Source organism: Scatophagus argus, chromosome 7, assembly GCF_020382885.2.
Source record: "Scatophagus argus isolate fScaArg1 chromosome 7, fScaArg1.pri, whole genome shotgun sequence".
In the NCBI taxonomy this organism is placed as follows: domain Eukaryota; kingdom Metazoa; phylum Chordata; class Actinopteri; family Scatophagidae; genus Scatophagus; species Scatophagus argus.
The window spans coordinates 12,729,042-12,751,581 of NC_058499.1; the positions used below are offsets into that span (position 1 = coordinate 12,729,042).

At 40.2% G+C, this 22,540-nt stretch overlaps 1 protein-coding gene across 9 annotated transcripts in view; it reads right to left on the reverse strand.

Annotated features, from left to right (window-relative positions):
* The window catches only part of mef2aa (myocyte enhancer factor 2aa), a 63,521-nt gene that overhangs the window by 14,422 nt on the left and 26,559 nt on the right, over positions 1-22,540 (reverse strand). For 5 of the 9 annotated variants that reach the window (XM_046393238.1, XM_046393241.1, XM_046393237.1 and 2 more), the window contains exons 3-5: positions 20,220-20,423; positions 2,721-2,855; positions 1,086-1,308 (exon numbers count right to left, since the gene is read on the reverse strand). In XM_046393238.1, coding sequence (XP_046249194.1) covers positions 1,086-1,308; positions 2,721-2,855; positions 20,220-20,423 — 562 coding nt within the window. Of the gene's footprint in view, positions 1-1,085; positions 1,309-2,720; positions 2,856-2,922; positions 3,055-20,219; positions 20,424-22,540 lie in introns of all 9 variants that reach the window. The other 4 variants (XM_046393242.1, XM_046393240.1, XM_046393247.1 and 1 more) reach the window with 1 other exon arrangement.

The following is a 22,540-nucleotide window of genomic DNA, read 5'->3' on the forward strand; positions in this document are numbered from 1 at the left end:
AAGTACTACACTTTCTCAAAACCTACTTTGTTTTTAGCTTAGCTGTTTCCCCCTGCTTCTAGTATTGGACCATAGGTGTAGTGCTGCCAGAGCGCTCCATCACTTTTTTTTTCCAACAAGAGAGGAAATATTATCTGCTGTTCACATAACTCAGTCGAAATTCACACATACTTTTAACCATTTGACAATTCAGTCATCACTAAAGCATAAGTCACGCAAGAGAGCTAATAAAATCAAATGGAAAAGTCAAAGTTTAATGTGTGTGTATTGATTCATGCTGTGCACTCATGCATTGAGCAACATGCAAGAAAACACAAGAGAAGTAAAAAAGTTGCTGCACAGCAAACACATTTTTTCTCCAGTCTAAAGGTAGCTAACCTTAGCTAGTAAAGATGACTCTGATCACTTTTTTAGTGGTGTATTTATTTGTGATATGTGTATGCAAAGACAGACGACAAAGCCAGCCTGTTAAACTTGGCCAGCTAGTGCTGCGTCCACACCTGCAGGAAATGAAATCTTGCTTAGCTACGTTTCGTAGCCTGTTAGATGAGCTTGACCTCTGCACAGCGACTTGTCCTCTGGATGGATATTTCGAATGCGGCTTCATTTATAAATTAAATCGTTCAAAACTCAAATTACTTGTGTTTACTGGCCTATACTGCTTAACGCCTCCAACAACCTACATCCATTGCAGAATATTCCAAACATGACAAAGCCAAAGTCAGTCTAACATTTGATTGATTATCATTTATAGCTGATAGTGTATGTAAACTGTAGGAACAGTGATTACATAACCTTTGAAACGAGCCACAATAGCGCATGTGCATGTATACACGCACGCCACAGGGGCACTCCAGAACTTAAATAAACAGCATTGCACCTCTGTGGGTGACAGACCACAGATCAGTTTCCACCAGAATTGTCAAATCTCCACACAAAATATTTACAGTGTGCTGTCACAATAGTCTGAAAGATGCTGTGATCACACTCAAATAAACAAAATGGCTTTAATAAATCTGCCTTGAGTGGTTTGGCTCATCCTCTGTACAATATTTTGATTGTGATTATGGCTGTTGCCCACTGACCTGCGCTGCCCGCACTGGTGGGCCTCTGCGGGCCTCCACTGGAGCCCACATTCCTATGGAGAGAGGCCTGTGGAGGGGAAAGCATCCCACTGTCACTGAGGGAGGCTGTGGCTGCCGCCAGCGCCTGGCTACCCAGAGTCCCTCCTGGCTGGTACATGGCATTAGGATTGGATACAGGCACTGCCACATGCATGGAGAAGTTCTGCTGAGGCAATGCTGTGGGCTACAAGAGGGAGACAAACACACACAGATATTTACACACAAACGCACTCGAAATCCAAGGTCTGAAGGATTGTCATGGCATCATTAACAGAGAGTAACCCTTGAGGATGTGCTTTATTAAATGAACAAATTCACAAAATAATCAGGCAGAGAGCACTAAAGAACTGCAAAACAGCATCAACTGCTGTGCATTTTAAAATTAGCAGTTGCTTTATAACAGAATATTTTAAGAAACATTTCTGCCTGACATCCAGGGAACAGCGTGTGAGAAAAACACTTAATGTCATTAACATTGTACAGAATGCACATAAATCTTCAGTGCTACGGCAACACACAGAAAACACAAAATCCAAAAACATGCATTCAAGTGATCACTTCGGCATTACAGCAGTCAGCACTTCAGTAGTACTTTTGCCTTTTGAAACACGACTGCACAATGTGTTTCTCAGCACAGCAGAGAGGGGTTGCGGGGATTCACATCTACAAGAATCGTGACTCACTTGCATTTACCTACACAGTGCTGACTGTGCAAAGCGTTAAGTGAGAATGACAGGTGGCAGTGAAAACGTTTCATCATAGCATTATCCTCTGAGCCAGTCAGGTGTTATCATTAGTTTGTTAATGGTACAGTGATGCTCTTCATGTCAGGAACATAGAGAAAACGACTGCTTAGTAAGCACTATGTTCTTGCATAATTCTAATATTGTCACGCATGATAAGATCACAAAAGATTTGCGGTATTTTAGCCAAAATGGGACGTGATGAAGGATGGGGAAGATGCTTAATGATAGAGCAGTATTAGTGTGCTCTGGGAACACTTTACTGTTGAAACTGCTTAGGAGCATAACACATTTTATGTTACACTGTGCTGAGAGAAAGGTAACAGAAAGATCTGGAAGGAGACATTGTAGACATTACATTAACAATAAACTGTGAAGTCTTTTTGGTTTCTTTGTTATATTATGAGATGACAATCATGTGTGAGATGGAACTTTAAATCACAGAATTCTAGATCTTTATGAAAAATTCGCGATATGGGAGCAAGTATTAAGTGTACATTCCTGATGTGTTTAAATTACAACTCCTGCTTGATTTAAGATAACATGATCACAACGCTAGGGTGTAATCCTTCCAGCAGAAGCATGCAACATTACACCTGTTCACCTGAAATGTGATCTTATCAGGGTGTGTCAAAACATCAGTTGTTGAACAAATCAACGTAAGAAACAAATGCACACCCAGTGAAGGGAGCATTAATCTTGAGAGAGAGTAGTTCTGAAAAAGTTGACAGAAGATCTGAGGGGTTGGGAGGTGGGGGGGGTAACAAAAAGAGGAAAAAGTTAAATGAAAAAAAGGAGTGAAAATCCTTTGTGCCACAAAGCCAAGCAAAGATGTTGCATTTACAGTACTTACGATTTTATGATTTCTCATCATATTATCAAACTCCTCATTAATTTTTTTATACTTTTCTTCTGTGTGAGGAGTGAGGACATATGAGGCATCGGGGTCCGGGCTATCACAACCTCTGTGTTCTTTCTTGTTTAGCGCCTGTAGTGAACATCAACATAAAGACAGGAATCAACACAAAACAGCAGGGGACAAGGGAAGTACTTACACCACAGCGCTTGTACATTAAATCACTGTCTTCGCTTAGTTTGCCGAAATGGTCGTCCATGAGGGGGCTGTGCCCAAAACAGTCATCAGGATCAGGACTAGCACAGTCATTATGGCCTTTGTTTCTCAATTTCTGAAATGAAATTGCACAGTTGGAAAAAACAGAATACAAGATGTGGTTCTGTGTTTGTGTTGCTTGTTGCCTAATATATAGATTTCTACCAGAAAAACATGAAGCAAACGTACAAATATCAACATATGCTGAATGTTCAATTGTTTCTTTGTTGCAGTACAATGCTGGGCTAAACTGTAGTTCAATGCAAGGCTCTGTACCATGGGGAAACTGAAATGTCACTCTATATCCTTTCACTCGTCAGAAGTGTTCAGAGAAACAAAATATTATCCTCCACCCTTTTCCTCTCTTTCTCTCTCCTTCTCAGTCCCCTCCCTCCCTCCATCCCTCTGTTCTTCCCTCTCTTTCTGCGAGTGTGTGTTTGCATTTTTCATTATATTTCAGTTATCATAAGGTACCCAGCTGGAAGAAACAGTTGCTTAAGAAGATCCTACAGCAGAGCACTTTAAGACTGTCCCAGACTGTAATTCAGCATGGTCGTCACTCATGGGATCTTATCAAATTTAATGCATGTGGGGAATAAAATGGATTATCAAATGTGGTCAAAGATGCTTATTTGTGCGTGAAATTTAGCAATTATTGTAAAAGCAAAGAGCTCTTTTAGGATGGCGTGTTGCGGCGTTATAAAGAGCCTATTCTAACCTCAAGGGGAAAAGAAAACCATACAGCTAAACAAATATATGCAACGCTGTGCTCCTGTATTCACTTTCATACAGGCTGTTCTCTGCTCCTCATTACAGCTCTGAATAGCAGTGTTAACAAGACTTGCTGACAGCATGTGACAGCTTGTGATATCAAGGCAGTGTACATCAAAACATGATTTATGTGTGGCTCTCAATGTTCCTCTATCAGTCTCCTGCAGGTCCACAGCAGCACTCTGCCCTGTCTGTGGGCTGCCTCAGAGGCCTCGTGTCTACAGGAAGGTCGCTGACTCCTGTGGATGCAGGGGTCAGAGTGTGAGGCAGGAAAGGGGAACCGACACACACTAATGAGACCTTACTCTCTGTTTGCGGTCTTCATCACCCAACAAAGTGGAAAATGTGTGTATGTGTGTGTGTGTGAGTGAGAGAGAGAGAAACAGAAACTATACAAGTAGGTGTGTGTGGTGCATATGTGCAATGTCTGCGTGTTGTGTTGGGTGTGAAAATGTGTGACTTGTGTGTGTGTGTGTGTGTGAGAGAGAGAGGGGCGAGGGAGGGGAGGGGGGCATTTCTACAGCTGCTACATCCTCTGACAGCGATGTGACAGTACGTTTAGGTCTGTGCAGACAATGCGGCTAACCCAGCGCTGCTCACCACAACCTCAGTGTAAGTTACATTTCCTAAAACCTGTGCCATGGCTTCATGAGACTCCTGCACAATATTGTTGCTCGTTAAAACCAGATGATGCTAAATCCCAACCGCTCCATCTCCATGCACTCACATGCACATGTTTTTTGGAGGATGTAAACTTTGGGGGGGGGGTGAAAGAAAAACGTTAATCTACACTGAAGAGGCGCAAATGCAACACTGTGCACAAATAAGGAAGTTCAGAAAAGCACCCACATCTCTTCAAACATAAGTGTCCCCAATGCCCAGAGGAGAGTGAGAAAGGGAGAGAGAAGTGCTCTGGATAATGAATGGCTAGCACTGTACCACAGATGCATTACTGTTTAGTGTGGTACAGAGCAGTGGCATTCTTCTCATTCTAAGAAAACGCCTTGCTGGTTCATTTCCTGTTTACTGAACGAACCCTCTTTAGTTAGGGTCCTGAAAGGCCTGTGTTTACTGAGGTTAAACTATGCACTTTCTCCACAAGTGAACCAAAGATCTGATCTCAACCTGCAAATTTAAGTTCCAACCTGCTCATTATGGGAATATCTCGGTAGGACACGGCTGTGTGAGATGGGCAGGGTTGCTTTACTTTCACAACAAGCCTGGCCAGCTTTCAGTACACCGCACCCACTGGCCCAAGCCACTTAGGGAGGAGTTGCAGCAGCACAGTGGGTGAGCGGGAACCAGATAGTATCGAGCAAGGGCAGGCAACACTCAGATCCTTTCCATGATACGTGATGTGATTCAGTATAGTACATATTATCTTCAAAAAGATGCACCGCATGTGCTGTGTGTGCAAGAGCTGATCGAGACGATGTGACATTCTAATGCACGTAACACTGAAGGGCTGGGAAAGCACGGCTGTAATTCTTTGTTAAATGACTTGGCATGTTCTGGGCATCCCACAGACGCTGCCCACAGCTCCTAGTAAATGGATCACTAAATCAGCACATGGCCAAACAGGTGTCCCTCTTCCAAACACCTGTCAAAACCTGGCTCCCCATGCTGGCCAATCAGAGGCAGCCGCGCAAAGACATGGCCGTAGAAGGGCCCACATGAAGCCCTGAAGGCCACCCGACCCCAGATCAACTTTGCTCTTATATTTCAGTGCTGCAGACCTCTCCAGACACTACAGTGTCCTGACCTAGAAAAGGGAAACTTATTAGACAATCAGGATGCAAAAAAGAAAAGGAAACGTTTTTGTATTATGAATAGTTTGATAAAAATGCTTTCAGATGCCTCTCAAATGTTGAATGAAGCTGTGGGGGTTGTACTTTGGAAAATAAAGTTGGCTGGATGGGAACACAGCTGAGGTTGGGATTTTCAGTAGCACTTTTGATGAAAGATAGGGGCTGCAGAGAGTATAGACAAGGGAATTTGTGTAATCTATTCACAAGGCCCTGAGTGGCTCACAAAGATGAGTGGGAACAAGGCCAGCTGCTATTTTCTCACAACAGTCCGAACCTGTATTGATAGAAATTTGGCTCCTCAAATAAAAATGAGACTCTCTGAGTGGCTGACGTCAAACTGACTGGGCGCTATTGTCTGTTTGTGCTTGTGTGTGTGTGTGTGTGTGTTTGTGTGTCCAGCAGTTTGCTTATGTGCTTCAACCTTTCCTAAATAACGATTTCTATTGCAGGAGGCCTTGAGGCTTCCTTATGCTGAAGAAAACATCTATCTGTCATCTCCACCTGAGCCTTCACTACTAACCCAGCTGTAACCATGGAGAAAAATCAGCACTGTAATTTCCTCTCCAGATCTGCAGTATTTGATCCGGTGAGATGGTTTTTGTGCAATGAAGGCAACCTTGCATTCCACTTTGATTTGAAATCAATATATTTTATGTAATTCTGCTTATGACTACACTTAAGAACTGCTACTCAAATATATGAACATTTTAGACAATTCATCATTTCACATCATGCTTATTTCCTGCTTAATCCTAGACTTTCAATCTTCGACCATCTTTTTAAGCATCATATTCCCATTTTTTTGCAAAACTGAAGCAAACACTATTTCAAGGATTAAAAATAAAACCCAAGCTATTGCATAAGCCACCTACATCACCTGTTTCTTGAGAAGTACTTTCAGTGAAATGGGGCCCAAGCAATTTACTCTGCTGCTGTGAGTCTTGGAAAACAATTTCACTCTGATGTTCCCCCTCTCTTGTGTCAAGAGAGCTTTCCGCATTTAACTTATTCATGTACTGCACAGTACTGTACATGAATAGAAGGCAGGGTGAAAGGAGAAAGATAGAGGTTTAGTATAAAAGCTCAACTTCAAAATTGTGGGGGAGATGGCTGAAAGGAAGGCATGAAGAGGCTGTTTCTATGGTCTCTTCCATTGTGCCTGAATCACAGTAGCTTTCATTTACAGTAGCTTTCACTATTGGCAGAGGACCACCTGACCTATGGCTGGTGCACCACAGCTCTGATTACAGGCCCCTCGACAGCAAGGCAGTTTGTGGGATAATAGCAATACAGCAGGAAATTACACAAAATGCTCCAAAAACTGGAGAACATTGTGCATGTTTAATGCATGTGTTTATTCCAGCCTTCCCTACAAAGAAGCTAATTTTTAACTGGTAGTGGCACAGCGGCCTCCCTTCACCTCATTTCTGCCGGGGCTCTCAGCCTCTCGCCCTGCAGTGCTGTGAATTAGCCCTTGTGCCCACCCCTACGCTAAGCAAGGTAGCGTGCTAATCCTCATGACATCACCATTGTGTCCAGGCCGTTCCATCTAATGTGCTTATCAAAGGGCTTCTTTGAGTGTGAACGCACTAGGAAATCAGCATGGGGAGGCGGCTGATAGGAAGGCTTTTATCTGCTGAGGAATATTTCTGCTCTTATATAACATCTTAAGAGACTTTCACTACCATCATGTTCCTTTTCCCCTGTGGTGCTGTAGTCTTCACTTGAGGGGAATAAAAGACTCTTTTGGACCGTCTTTAGGCACTATATGCCATAGCCCAGCGCTGGGTTACTGTTATGTGGACAGCCATCGTCTCTCTCCATTTCCCACCACATAGTATGAGTTGGGAGTGAAGGGTTTTTAGTAAAGAGGTCTCTGTAATTCTCAGACACATTTTGTTTAATCTCATGACCATTACACATCACTGAGTGGACTGATATCAGGATATGAGGCTGGTTTCATGTCCTTCCTTTAGCCCACACCATTGTCTAGTTACTCAGTGGACAGGAAGAGGAGCAGGAGGGGGCGAGCGCACTCGTCTGCATTTTATTTTGATGTTGTCTTGTAGCCACTCGAAAAACAATATACAGAGTAAGATTCAGTCCCAGCTGACACCACAACAATGGACAGACCACAATGAACTGTGAGCTCCAAGTCAGACTACTAGTGACTTATTAGTCCAAAATGAGTCATGCTCACTAAATCTAAAGTTGTGACACAAACACGACTGAACAATTAATCAGAATATCATTGAAATGACAATATGAATACGGCCATGAGCAAAAGCCAAATCACAAGAGCTTCAGTGTTTTGATGAAGCAACACAGCATTACAAAGAAGTGCTGTGATGGGCCAGGGTGTCTCCCCTGGCCTTCATATCCTGTTCTCCAGATGTAAAACTTTGTTTGGTAAAGACCCTAGCAAATGTCACATCATCATCATCATCACCACTTAAATTGTTTTCTCAGTGCAGAAGAATACTTGACACATCTATTTAATGAACTAGGTGTGTAGGAGTAGGATGAGTAACCTGCAAAATTACATTCATTTGCAATGTCTTGGTGCTAGGTCTTCATCAGGCAGCTTTGAATGATATGTCACAGGAGTTTGCTTGCAACTTTTCAAAATAGTTTTCTCAGAGAAAATGAAAATTGTGATGAAAAATGGTCATGCCCACTGTAAAATCATATCGCAATAGCAATATCTGTCAAAATAATCGCGTTGTTTTGTGCCAAACCTATGTTTTTTGGTTTGTTTTTTACCACATCCTGTTGCCCTTTTTGAAAACAGGCTCATCACATTCTGTATTGTATACTGCAAATGATTACCTGCATCTGACTGGCTAGATTGCCAATTAAATATAGCCCATCCATTTTACAGTGTGAGACGGCGAGTAGTCCCTTCAGAGCTTTCTGCTCTGAGACTGTGGTGAGCGACTGATGTGACAAAGCTATTAGCCGCCACAGTCAGAGAGAAGAGTCTCAATCAGCGGACTGCATATTTTCAGTATAGACAAGAGGGAATTAAACTACAAATTGAGGATAAAGGCAAACCAATGTCACGATTATCTACAGATTAAGAAGAATGAGAACACACACTCTGTTCCCACTCTACAGACGGAAGAGGTGGCACACATTAAATCCCGATCAGAAAAAGTAACAATCCAGGCAAAAACATTAACATACAGATTATTGAAAATCTTTCTAACCACTGTCACTGCCCGTCTCTCTCTGTCTCCCTCTCGCTCTCTTCCTCTGGTCATTGAGTGGATCATTAGCTGTCAGGGCCCTTGAAACCATACCCCCAACCCTGAACTCCCATTCCTGCTCGCCTCTAAAATATTCATAAGGACAATTAGGAGTTCCGATAAGGCAAGTACGGAGGACCGGGGGGCGTGCAGCAGAGAGGGCAGGATGTGCCAGCAGGACGTCTGTTCTGCAACACTCTATACTCAGACCACAGACCTGTCCTCATCAATCTGAGACACAGCAGCCTCACTCTTTGCCCCCAGTCAGACCGGGCAGCCAGGGGAAGATGGCACAGTGCCAGCTAAGCCCCAGTCCACACCGCCACCCCCATCCCAGCAGGCTCTGCTCTGTCCTCGCCCATGGGCAGGAGGGGTTGGCCGCACAGCAAGCTCAGTGGAAGGAGGGGGCCACAAGGGCAAGCTGATTGTTGCATGAGCTAACTCACAGAAGCCGCTGTGCACGAGAGTAAGGTTTCATTTCAGACGCTCAGCCACTGAAGGTCACTGAAAAACACAGAGGGTGGACGAATGGCTTGTGGTCCTAACGATCTTTAACATAACTAGTGTCAGTGTTGCTCTGAAACTAGATCAAAGCAAATCAGGTCATCTGGATGTCTGACCTATTTCATGTGGTTCATACCACAGTTATTAAAGGTATGTGGTTTGATCTCAGTTTGAGCAGCTATACATACTGCACATTTACATGCCAACTCTGAAAACTAACAAACAAAACTAACAAATCATGGTACCATCACTTTTCTTAAGAGCAATGAGGTATTTCTGTATTACACCCAGAGATTCTGCTAAGTCACTCGGGTGCATCAGTCTATAATGCAGTGAACCTAAGCACAAATTAGTTGCAGGAATAATAAATATGACAGCAGCAAAATCTCAAAGACATTTAATAGTAAGTGGAGTTTTATTCACCCCTGTTGCCTCGTTTGTTTGCATTCTACAGGTAGTTGTGTATTACTAGTCTACTACTGAAAAGAGGGAACTTTTTATAAATGTTATGAGTTGAAAAAAAGAGACAAATAGCAACACTGGTTAGCAACAGTCAATATCAACAAGTACACTAGATACTTAATTTTAACTTGGGTGGAAGTCAATATAAAATGAAGGGTTGAAAAAACACTGAGCAGGTACTTCAGAGCTTTAATCTTCTCTTTTCTGTTAATATTACCAACGGCAGACAGGAGGGGTGACAGACATTTTCATTTCTGAGGAAGATCATGAATAAAGAAGAAATTGTTCACTTTTTTTTCCGAATCAGGATGTACAAGGCACATGTCCACACAAATCAGTTCTGTGTCTCTTTAAATGAGCTGTCTTAGCAGTTTCTCAAACAAACTAGACAAGTGTCATCTGACCACTCGGCAGAGATTTAATATTTCACAAAAAATCAGCAATATTTTTTAATAGGAAGAAAAAGTAACAGGACAAAAATGTAATTCAGCTTTGAAAAATTACTCATACATCTTCTTTTGTTTGGTGAATAAACTGTGAAGTTCCAGATTGTGAGAAGGAGCATACCTAATTTTAAGTCCTTAGTGTCAGTGGAAACCAATGTTTAGTGGAAGGCACTGTGGAATTTGGTCTTTTGTTGTTGTGTCTCCTTTCAATATATGCTCTCTAAGAGGCCCTCGACTTGAAATGAGACATAGCCAATAGTTGTGAGGGTGGAAAAAAACTCTGACGTCAATGAGGTATGACATGCGCTAAAAGCAAAAATCTCTTAGCAGTAACCTGGTAACAAGCATCACACAGCAGAGAGCAGGGACATAATAAAACAATGAGATGTAATACATGATGGTTTTAAAACCAGTACTTTGCAATGGAGTTAAGATATTCAGCAATTCAAAGAAAAGCTGTTGTATAACCCTACAGGAGAAAATCCTATATAAAAAGTAGGAATGCTGCTTATTATGGCAACTTTGATTTCAAAAATCAAACTACACTTACACAGCTTGAAAATCAAAGGCCATCACTCTGTCATAAAATAAAAATTACAGTGTGCCTCTTCCACTGCACAGTAGGAATATTACAGAATGGTATTTGATATACTTGCATGAACATTACCACAACAGTTTCATTACACTGATAAAACTACAAAGGAGGAGTGGTGACCCTTTTTCACTAAAAGCCCAGAGGAAAAGGAGTCCTTGTCCTATAAAAAGGGGCACTTTGAAACCCAGCATGTTGCTCACAACAGAACCATTAATACTGCTTCATTCACTGTGCAAAGAGAAGACTTTTCAGACAACTCTCACCAGACTACGCCATACTGGAGATATTAATGTTAAGATGCAAAGAAGAGTAAAAAAGAGTAAAAACAAATGCAATGAAGTTGTAACTTTACACTACCACATTCCTATCGTCATAAAGAAGCCATAATAAAGATTACCACACACGCACAAAATGTATGCAAATCACATTTTGATTTTTTTTTTCAGTTAATCCACATATTCAGCCGTCTGAATGCAACGCTGAAAACATCCATTAAAAAACTTACAGTAATGTTTTCTTGTTATTTAGTATCTCTCTGCCACAGGCGTTTAATATAAGATTTAAACCACCATGCTATATCCTTAAATAACATTTACATTCCTGCAGCTAACAAATATAACCCCTCTCTCTGTTTTCACTATAACATTTGTGACTTATTTATTTTTAACTTTGTCCTACTGCACTAGTCTGAAAATAGATGCAGACGCTGTATAAACAGCCAGCGTGTTTGTTTTGACCCAAGGGCCCAAAGGTTAAATGCTTGCTCTCAGGTATACAAAACACTCTGTCCACACAAGAAACACGACGTAGCTCATCTCCACAACTCGCCGTGTTTACGTGAGCCCCAAATAAGAGGCGGTAATGGGATTTCAGAAAGACATATTAATGGTTGCCCGTGCCGTTATTTTATCGTCCCCTCCAGAGACAATGGATTGACTGATAGTCTTAGTATTTGCATGGCATCATGGAGAGAAGAAAGAAGGTACAAAGTAATATCACAGAGAAGGCACATATCTATTATTTCTTCCTTAAAAGTAATCACACTTAAGATAATACCATCATATTTACGATAATCTACTGTGCTGTATGTAACCTGCAGTCCAAATGAAAATAAAGAAAATCATTTCAATATCACTCCAATAAATAACAGGAGACCAAAGGAGCACATACTTCTTTTTCTGTAATATTAAAAATGGTCTGGCAGAATATTTCACATATATTGAAAAGCCCCTGAAAAATCAACATCAACCCAATAAGTCTATGTCAATAGCAATGACATTTGATTTAGCTAAAAAGGGATTTCTCATCATTCCTGTTGTGAGCTCTATGGTGAAATACCAAAAAGTAGAAGAATAATATGATGACAGTGTAGTGGGGGGAGAAGACTGAAGTTGAAAAATAAGGGTGAAGAGCTGGAGGTTGATATTAAGTGTAATGGGGACTTGACAATGAAGTTATGGGATCTGTAAATCTATTTAATGAAAACCTTTGAATTGGCTAGATTTGTCTTCAAAAGCATGCCATGCATCTAACATGAGGTGAATGTCAACTGCAAGAGAGAGCAGACCAGCTCTTTGCCAGTTTTCACATCATTTAGTTCAAAGTTTGCAAACATCTAATATCTTATATTTGGTTTTTCCATTTAACCTTTTATTTAAACAGGTAGTCTCATTGAGCTCAGGAGCTTTTTTTTTTCAAGACAACTGCATACATAAAAAAATGGACATATACAGTTGAAAGAGCCAGATAATTCACAGGCACATGTGCATTGTCACAATTAAGAAAATTAATTAGATGCGACTACAATCGTGCAATCTTTTAAATGTGCTGATGAAACAAGGGAAGGTAATCTTTTTTGCAGCACAGAATCTCTAGCTACTTTCTCTGAGTTCAGTGTGAACAGGAGGTAAGTTCTGCATTTAAATTCAAGCAAATGCTGTGCTGTATGCTATGCTGTTTTCTAGTAAAGCCTTAAAACTAAACAATACACCATCCTGCTCACTTCTGCTTGTTAAAGAGCACCATCCCACTATACAGACAAAAGTGTTGGGGCACCTGACATTTACACCAACAGGGACTTTAATGACATTGCATTCTCATTCTACATAGACAGCTTTGCAGTTTTAACAGCTTCCACTCCTATGGGAAGGCTTTCACAAGATTTTGGTGTGTTTCTGTGGGAATTTTTGCCCATTCATGCAGTAGAGCATTTGTGAGATCAGGCACTGATGTTGGATGAAAAAGCCTGAATCTACATTCCAATTCATCCCAAAGGTGTTAGATGGGGTTGAGGTCAGGACTCTGTGCAGGCCAGTAAAGTTCTTCCACACCAAACTCATCCAACAAATGTCTTTATGGACTTTGCTTTGATGCTAGAATAGAAAAGGACCTTCCCCAATCTGGTGCCACAAAGTTGGAAGCATAGCATTGTCCAAAGTGTCTCGGTATGCTGAAGCCTTAAGGGGCCAAGCCCAAGCCCTGAAAAACAGCCACAAAATGAGGTGTGTCTGGATACTTTTGCCGATATAGTGTAAGCTGGAATGATGAGTGAGAAATGTATCACCTGTACTGATATAATGTAGTGATACATGGAGTCCAGAGGCTCTAATATGGAGGGAGAAGCATGCATATATACCATTTATTACCATACTGTAAGCGTATTGTATTTGAAAAACTGCAGTTGTTCCATGTGGGTCTAATATACATGACTGAAACACATATAAATAAAATAATCTGTTCTGAATTCAAATTTTGTTGCATTTAGACGGGTGTTCTCCCTTTCTAAGCCACTGTAAATAGACCGGCAAATGATAGATAATGATGTAGATAATTACATACAAAGAATGAGCAATTTGACCAGTCAGACAATAAGAAATCATGGATATTTCCAACTAGAATAATGACTTGTCACAAGTGTAATTTATCCCAGATGCAAAATCTTTAATTAACTTGCTATTCTACATTTCTAGAAATGACAGATCACTGGTTTTTAGAAAAAGAAAGAAATAAAGCACTGAGAACCCAAATCTATTTCTTTGAAGATCTGAAAATACTAACCAAAAACTGAAAGAGAATGAGTTAAATGGCTAAAAGTTTGAAAAAAGGGATGAAATATATGTGTTTAAGTGCATCAATGTGATAATGTAATGAATTTTAGTGAAAGTAGGTCAAGTAAGTTAAGAAAATCTCTTCTTCTCCGTGTTCACTGGGCAAATTATAGTGCAGCCAAAGGTCAGAAGTGAACAGGAGAAGGAAGAAAAAATGTAAAGTTCTCTAAACTTCACAAATAAAATGTAACATACAGACATGAGGACAAACAGACTGAGTGGCAACCTTGTTAAGACACTGGCCATGAAAATCAACAGAGAGGACGGTGGCCCCTACAACAGGTACTGAGTTTAGTCTTTCAGAGAAAAATGCTCTGCTGCAAAGGAAGTGATGTAATTTATTTTCCAGCAACGTCAGTTTGTCCAGAATAAACAGACGACTTCAGAAAATACAATTAGAAGCAGAGAGAGACAAAGGACCTTGACTGCTTGCACTCAGAAAATCTTCTGAAACACATGAAACTGGATTAAGACTATCAACTTTCACTAGTGTCATGTTTAATTATCCAAAATACAGCTCAAACTTAACAAAAACAATGAGAGTGAATGCCTGTATTACACGGCCAAATGGACTTCCACTTCCACAAAAATCGACTCTAACATTGAGTCTTTGAAAATATAATACTGTATGTACAACTCTCCCCAACTATTTTTAGTATTAACAACTCATTAACTGTTCAGCCAATGTAATACAACTTGTGTTGTATTAGTCTGTTATACTTGGTTTCCCAAAACGGATACCAAGACACCATTTCACAAAGTATGCTGCCGGGTTTGAGTTTTGAATTTTAATTTTTAATTTCAATTTGGTCTGATTATCAATACACAGAGTTCTTAAAAAAAGTTACAAAAGATAATTTGTAAATAACATGACTGCATTTAATGTAGTAGGTAATGTAGGTAATGTAGTAGAAGAGCACACAGCAGGAGTATGTATTGACTAAAGAACTAAGAAGGCTTTTAAACAGTGTGGGGTTTTAATATTCAAAAGAACACAGTTCAGAACTAAATTAATAATTTATTGTCTTGGATTTAAACCAGACACTGTTTCCTTGTGTTTGCAAAGAGTGACAGTAACTGTAGTAAACATTAGGTTACTGTGGTGGATCATATCATCATTGAGTACCTACATAAGTCCGTAGATTACTACTATGACACATAATATTAGTACTAAGATAATGATGTATGATAATGATGTTTCACAGAGTGAAATATCTAAATGAAATGCAATGTTCATAATACATGGGAAATGGGCTAATACTTGTTAGATCAATGGCAATGTATGTGTTCATTATGAAGGAAGTGCTTCCAGTCAGTTCTACCAGGCCAGCCATCGGCCATCAGCCATCAGCCATCAGCCAGAAACCGCAATTTTGAATGTAGCCAGCTTATGATCAAGCTGAGTGACTGTTGTTATCACTATCGTTCACCATTTGTACTTTCATAATCTCACCAGCTTCTAAGTTTCATGTGTCTTCAGGCTTCAGGTGACTATTTCACCTTTTAATGGATCAATTAAATACTGAATGGATAAATTACTTCACTGTACTACTTCTATACTATAATAATCATACAGACCTGTCAGTTTTGTGTCATGTGTTAATATTAATTCACTTATTATTACATAATGAATGTATTGAAAATATTCTGGCTACAACATAGCGACTGTGATAATATTGCATAAGATAACTGTAGTAAGGACAGTTTTGGCTGTGTGTGCCAGGCTCATTTGACCATCCTGTTATGTTTTTGAGTCATAATTATAAATACAATCTGCCTCTGCTACTCAGAGTAGTCTCACCAGTGTGCCTTGATATTCAAGGATTTGTGTTACTGTTAAAACAAACACAAACAAGCTGCGCACCACAATGTCAAACGAAAGAGTTCTGATGCACTAAATATTTGCATGGCTGAAGCTCATTTCTCACAGGAATATTTGATCAGAAAATGTGGTGATGGGAAAATCAGACGCAGATTTAAAATGCAAATTGTGTTTTTGTTCATGTAAAGTTGATGCATCACAACGGGAACACAAACAAGTGAGATTAAGAAAGTCACAATGACGCATTCCAACCCGGTCTAATATACATTTATCACCATACTGTATGCGTATTGCATTTGAAAAACTGCAGTTGTTCCATGTGGGTCTAAAAAAAAAAGTAAAAGCATTTTTTTCCAGTTACACTTATTATTGTCTGTCTTTAACAAATGTTTCTTACTCTTTGAGTAAAATGAAATTCCATTATTCCTCTAATCAAATAAATAATTTGATTTACTGAGTGAAGGTTTTGGACAGTTTTCTGTTGACTTTTATTTTTTTCACTCGTGCTCTTTCATCTCCCTTCCTGCACCCCCTCCTACCCTTCCGTTCCCCGGCTTCCATTTCCAGTGAGCCACCAGCAGGATAATTGATCAATCATGCTAATTGAAGAGTCTGGACAGCTAGCCCACCATAGCAGATGTGCCAATTTGCATTCATTAAGATAGAAATGAGTCTTAATCACTGCTCAGCCTTTGATTGACAACATAAACATCCCCTTGTTTGAAACTCCTGGTGCTCATTCAGCCCAGAGCACTGTAAGGGATTCATTCCAAAACTGGTAATAAGACGCATTTTTCTTTGAGCCGTAAAACACTGAAAATGCAACTTTTGAAACACATCAAATTATGGTGTCCATTTAAATAAATAAGATATAGGATATGGGACATGATGACAAATTGAAACCCTATTGTGACTGTATATACTGTAGCTTTAGTCACTGCAAAATCTGCAAAAGGGCAGTCAGGAAATTTACAAACGAAATAGGAAATAGGTCAGAGTCAGATGAAAACATAAGGCTTGACATTCAGTAATGGTCAAATTTGCATGTCTTATTTTATGATTAATATAGCCCCATTTATGACAACAGCTGATAGAGATCATGAAAAAAAAAAACCCAATGGAAATAACCTGATAATACTGTGCTCATTTCCTCTCGCTGCAGTGGTCTTGTGAGAGGGAGGCGTTCCTTCAGAAACAGAGAGAGAATTGTCTGTTTTTCCCAGGTCCCATTAACAATGGCCGACCCTCTTTATTATAGGAGGAAGATAAGCAGAATTTCCCTATGAATGATCTCAGGCTGTTTACTCTCGCAAATCATCTGGGTAAAAGACATTTTTTAAAAAGAGCAGTGAAAGGCACTGCTTTGCATATGGGGCAGTCCAGTTATTTACAATTAGAAAACATTGGAATTTGACAAAAACTGCATGGGGTTAAAGCCCATCCACAATCCTGTTTTTATAAGATTACAATTAAGTTTTGACTTAATGCCAATTCCGTGTGCCTGTAAACATGATTACCGGTAATCCCAATGTATGCCATATACTTTAATTGTATTAAATTGCTCAAAGAGAGGACAGATAAATGCCAAATGAAGCCTAAGAAGTTGCTATCTGATTTCAAGGTATCTTCTGGAGACACAGTGGTCTTTGTGTGCGCTAAAGGAACGGTGTGAGGTTATAGTGGAACAAGAGTAAAATCTCATTACCTCCACTAGCAGGGAGGGGAGGAAGAGTAAATATTATTAGATTAATCTAATGACTAACGGCAGCATTTTCATTTGTGGTATAAACAGATTTCAATACGAAGCACAATAGGAACAACACCATAAAACCTTTAGTCATGAATACTCTGCTCAGTTCATAATAACACAACCATATTGAGCAGCACATTTATTATGCGTGCTTATCCACAGAATGAAAGGACTATAGACAGTTTTGGCAATAACTACGCTGTACAAACAAAATTCTATGATTCTTTTGATTGACTACTGAGGCAATTACAAATTATTGTAGATGGTCAACAGAAAGACCAAATAGCAGCATTCTACTTTAACACTAATACTTTAATACTATTTAATTTAAATGTTTAAAAATGATGATGGTTTGTGTGGCACACAGGTGAATGCAAAAAAAGAGAGATTTCATACAACAGCTCACCTGTCGCCTGGAGTGTTGGTAAGGTTAAGACTGTCAACACATGCAGACGTGCACAAAAACACACACCAACACACACACACAGAAGAAAAACCTGAGCCTACTGCTCTGCTTTGGACTGCAAGCCAAGTTTGAAACAAAGTCCATAGCTCTCCACTGGGTTATCAAACTGTGGCCCAGGCATGCATCCATCTGTGGAAAACATGGAGACTGTTCTCCCACACTGCACAGCCCAGGCTTTATCTACAGATGGTACTACTGAGCAGGAATGTGACCTTTGATTTAGTTTCTCTCATGGAACCAGCATCCCAATGGAAAGTGGGAGAGGGTTTTTCTGGCCTTCCAAACTAGACAAATGAGCACATGATTGTTTGCATGGCAAAGATTGGCCTAACACAATTTAAAAACTTAGATAAGTGTCCAGTTTAAGTGTCCTCATGTGAGTCCCATTTCAGTGGATAAATGGAGGGGGAGGGGTAGCCTTTTTTCCCATTAATACAAATGCATCAGCTTCTCCTTGTAGATTACAAAGATCTGCACAGCTGTACAGAAACATGCAGTCACGAAAACAATTCAAAAAAACATCTTAAAACATGACCACATCATGGCAACATTATCAACAACCTTTGACATCGTCTCTATGGCCAAGTGAATAGAGGAGCTGATGCTGTGAAGTGGATTGGGCTGGTTACTTCTGCTCTGCTTCTTCATTTCTGAACCTTGAACAAGTAGCCAGCAGGCAGAGGGGGTTTGTGCATATGTGCAAAGATGGTGGCCCGAGTGAGAGGGGACAACAGCGGATTGTTCTCACATTTTGTGCAGTGGGGCAGCTTCCTTGAGAGCAGCCAGAAGGGCTAAGAGGGGGAAACTGCATTGGACCACTGATGCTACATTATGCACAATGTACACTCTAGTTATACCACCCTTTAACGTGATATAACAGCCTTAGCTGAATAGCATCATAATGATTCAGAGTACAAGGTGTTATTGTGTTGGCTTGTTTAAAATAAGACAGTTTCCAGAGTCACGGAAAAAACAAATTTGTGGTCACCGTTACGTAAGTGAGGAATGTACCCATGTATTTTTTATGCAGGTGAGCCCCTGCTCTGCTCTGAGGGCCCCTGATGGCGGAATGACTGCATGAGTCTACTGGATGCCAGAGCACTCTTCTGCAGCTCTGCCAAGCAGGTAATTCACAAGCAGCAGCAGCAGCATGAATAAAAGATAATGGGCCACAGCTGACTCCTTTATGCTGCATGTAATTTCACTAATCCCTCCAAGTGAAAGTCTTTTCCAAAACTGGGATTCTTGAAAATTTCCAATCTCACCCATTTTAAACAGTTAATGTCTCTTAATTGGGCAGCAGTTATAAACGATACTCTATGTTTCAGTGGGCAGGTGGCAGTGTAAGTATGGCGATGGAGCAATCTGCATTATTTAATAAAAACGTATCTAAGTGTAGAAGAAGCTAGTCTAAGTGTATTTCAAATAACAGCTGAAAAATCAAATAGGCAAATTTATACGAGCAGTGGCATGATTTTATCAATAGTCATTAAAATGCACTGTACATGATTTCATTTAGTCAGAGCGAAGATACCAGCCTCTTAAAGCAGATATTCAATAAGCTTAGACACCACACGTGTACCAATGAAAGATGTTTGGAGCAAGATGCATCCTTAATCAGTTCATTTACTTTGGCTTTTACACTTTTGGCTGACAGTTTTGTATACTGGCATAACATGTGGATTACTCTTCCGCTAGTCGCTGGGCATGCAGGAGCTGCCAGGAAACCAAAGTGCTTGTTGAGTTTTACACAGCAGTATGGAATGTACTAAACACTGTATTTTCACTGCTGCCATAACCAAGCTGATTGTCTGTGATGATGAGTAGCCAGAGAACTGAGCCCTCCAGGTACAATATCTATGGGAAACAGAGTCAGCATTGGTGGTCAGCAGCCACTATGTGTAGAGATATGTTTTTCGTGTCAGTTGATGGGCACAGGAGAAGCTGAACTTATCAGAGAGTGCAGGCCTCCCGTTCCCTATCTGAATGGTGACTAGAAGGAAGCGGTTACTGGTTCCTCGATCTTGTGTGTCTAAAACATTATATTCGGGGCATTTAAAAAGCTCTTAAGACTAAAGTCTTCACAGAATGAATATATTTTGCTGTCTGTATCCAGTTCTAAAATAACTAACTTAGCCTAAATCTAACCAATGTGAATATATGTTACACATGTACGACAAATTAGAAAGAAGGGGAAATATTTGGTATTATCATAGTGATGTTGGTCTTCATAAAGTTTGAAGACAACACTCGCTCACTCACCTCTACGATGTCCGAGTTGGTTCTGCTCTCGTGGGGTTCGTTGTACTCTGTGTATTTCAGCAACACTTTGTCCATGTCTGTGCTGGCATACTGGAACAGTTTGTTAGAGCTGTTGAAAATGATGAGGGCTATCTCACAGTCACATAGTACACTCAGCTCATAGGCCTTTTTCATCAAGCCAAACTTCCTCTTTGTGAACGTAACCTGAGGGAAACACAGACAACAAAAAACCATCCGTTACAGAAGAAAACAGTTCAAGTCAAAGTCAAGCGAAGTCCGAGTTTCTTAAAAAATAAAACTGTCATCAGTGGAAGAAGTAGTTACTTATTCACAAGTAGAATTATTCATTATACAACATGTTATTATTAATTATATGAGTAGATTCATCTCACTGCTGTATTAAAGAATAATCAGGATTCAAATATCAGTCAAGGTCAATTATAGTTGGTCAAAGAGGAGCTAATTTTTATATGTTTTATATACTGTCACCTAAAAGGCATCATTTTACTGTAAAGCAAGGAATCTCTGTCTGTTTGTCTGTCTGTCCGTCCTCCAAATATTTAAAGAACTGTTCATTTGATCTACTTCACACTTGGGGGTTGTATTGCCTGGGACTCAGGGATGTGCAGAGTCAACTTTGGTACAATTTGGACACGCAACACATTCAGTATTAATAAACTTAAATAAATAAATAAGCCAACAGTCCTCCGCACAGCTGTAGGGACGGGACTCCAGGGCTCGACTCAAGTCAGTGAGTGAGTGAGATGCATAGCACACAAGATTTCAAACTTCAATTTCTTCAAACAGAAAAGTAGACAGCTTAAAACATTGCTTACAGCAGATAGCCCAGTTTACTCTGAGAAAACGGTCCCGATGTAGGAAGGTAAGGGATGGATATACTGCCCAGCAAAAAGAAGCATTCACAGTTCACACGATATATGGCTCTCTTCAAAGTAATTTCTGTTATGCTAAAGTAACGTTGCAACACGTGCCTGATTACTTCAGCATGATAGCAGTGGTTTTTTTGTTTTTTTTTTTTTAAATAAATCCATGCCATAACCATTTTAAGTGTTAAATCAAATACTTCAGTACAAACACTGATTCTCCAGTTCAGGTGAAGCATTGCTATGACTGAGCTTGTGTCACAGTAAATGGGAGGTCCAGTAGTTCTGTGATCAGGCATCTGACAAACGGGATCTGTTATCATTATTTATATCATAAATATATCATTATATCAAGTGTGGAGTAGTTTGGAGGCATGCTTTACGGACGGGTACTATTCTCTGAAATGCAGTGGAGTAGAATAAAGTAAGAAGCAGCATAAAAAAATCTCTAGATAATACTGCCGAGCCGCTTTGCAATGTAGGCCAAGCCAGGAAAATAACAGCATCAACAGTCTCATTATATTAAACAATGTTACTGTAACCAAGGTGACAGATAACAAGATCATTCCTCCTTCAGGAATGATTGCAATGACATAGTGCATGTCTGAAATGTCTAGTTATCAGGACAGAGGTCAGGGTTATAGGCACGAGTCAACGAGCTGAGTCAGAGCTTTGGCAACAAAAGGGGTCCATACATTACTGTAGCCCCTGACTCCATATACGGAAAGCTATCTCTGTAGTGCAGCATGAGCCTTGTAACATGAGCTCTCAGATGGGACTTGGGGTCATACATCACTCCAATGGTAACGCAACCCTCTCTGCAAAGTGACTTTAGGTCCCGTATCTCTGCAGCTCTGTGGTCGCTTCAGACCCATACACACATGTCATTATGTTACACCACCTCTTTACAGGCTGCAACAGTCATTTCTCAAGCTGCAAACATCACTCACAAGAAGGGAGGACAGAAATGCAGTTGCTTTACCCTTCGGTTTTGTAATGGCAGTTTGCAGAAAATAACTTTAAAATTTATGTATTTGAAATCGCGGCTTCAGATTTATGTTTTTCCTCTCTGCACGTCTTGTTGAATGCTATCACACAACGTGGCTATGTACCGTGTGTGAATGTACCAGTAGAAGCTGTGCTTAGAGCTACGGAGGGGTGCATGTGTCTGTATTCTCCATCAGTTTCATTGACCTACTAAGAGAGGAGTTGAGCAGATGAACTGGCTTTGTTCAACTTTAATTGGTCACAGCTTGCGGCTATACCCTCATTTTAACTGGTATAATGCAGTATAATCCTATGTGCTGCATGGTGTGTATCTAACCACTGAAGCAGTGGGGTCACTCAAACTGTGATAAACGAATTTCAAATCTTCCACACTACAGGTAATTACACAGGGACATTATTCTCAATCTAGACATGGAGGAGCCTGTCCTT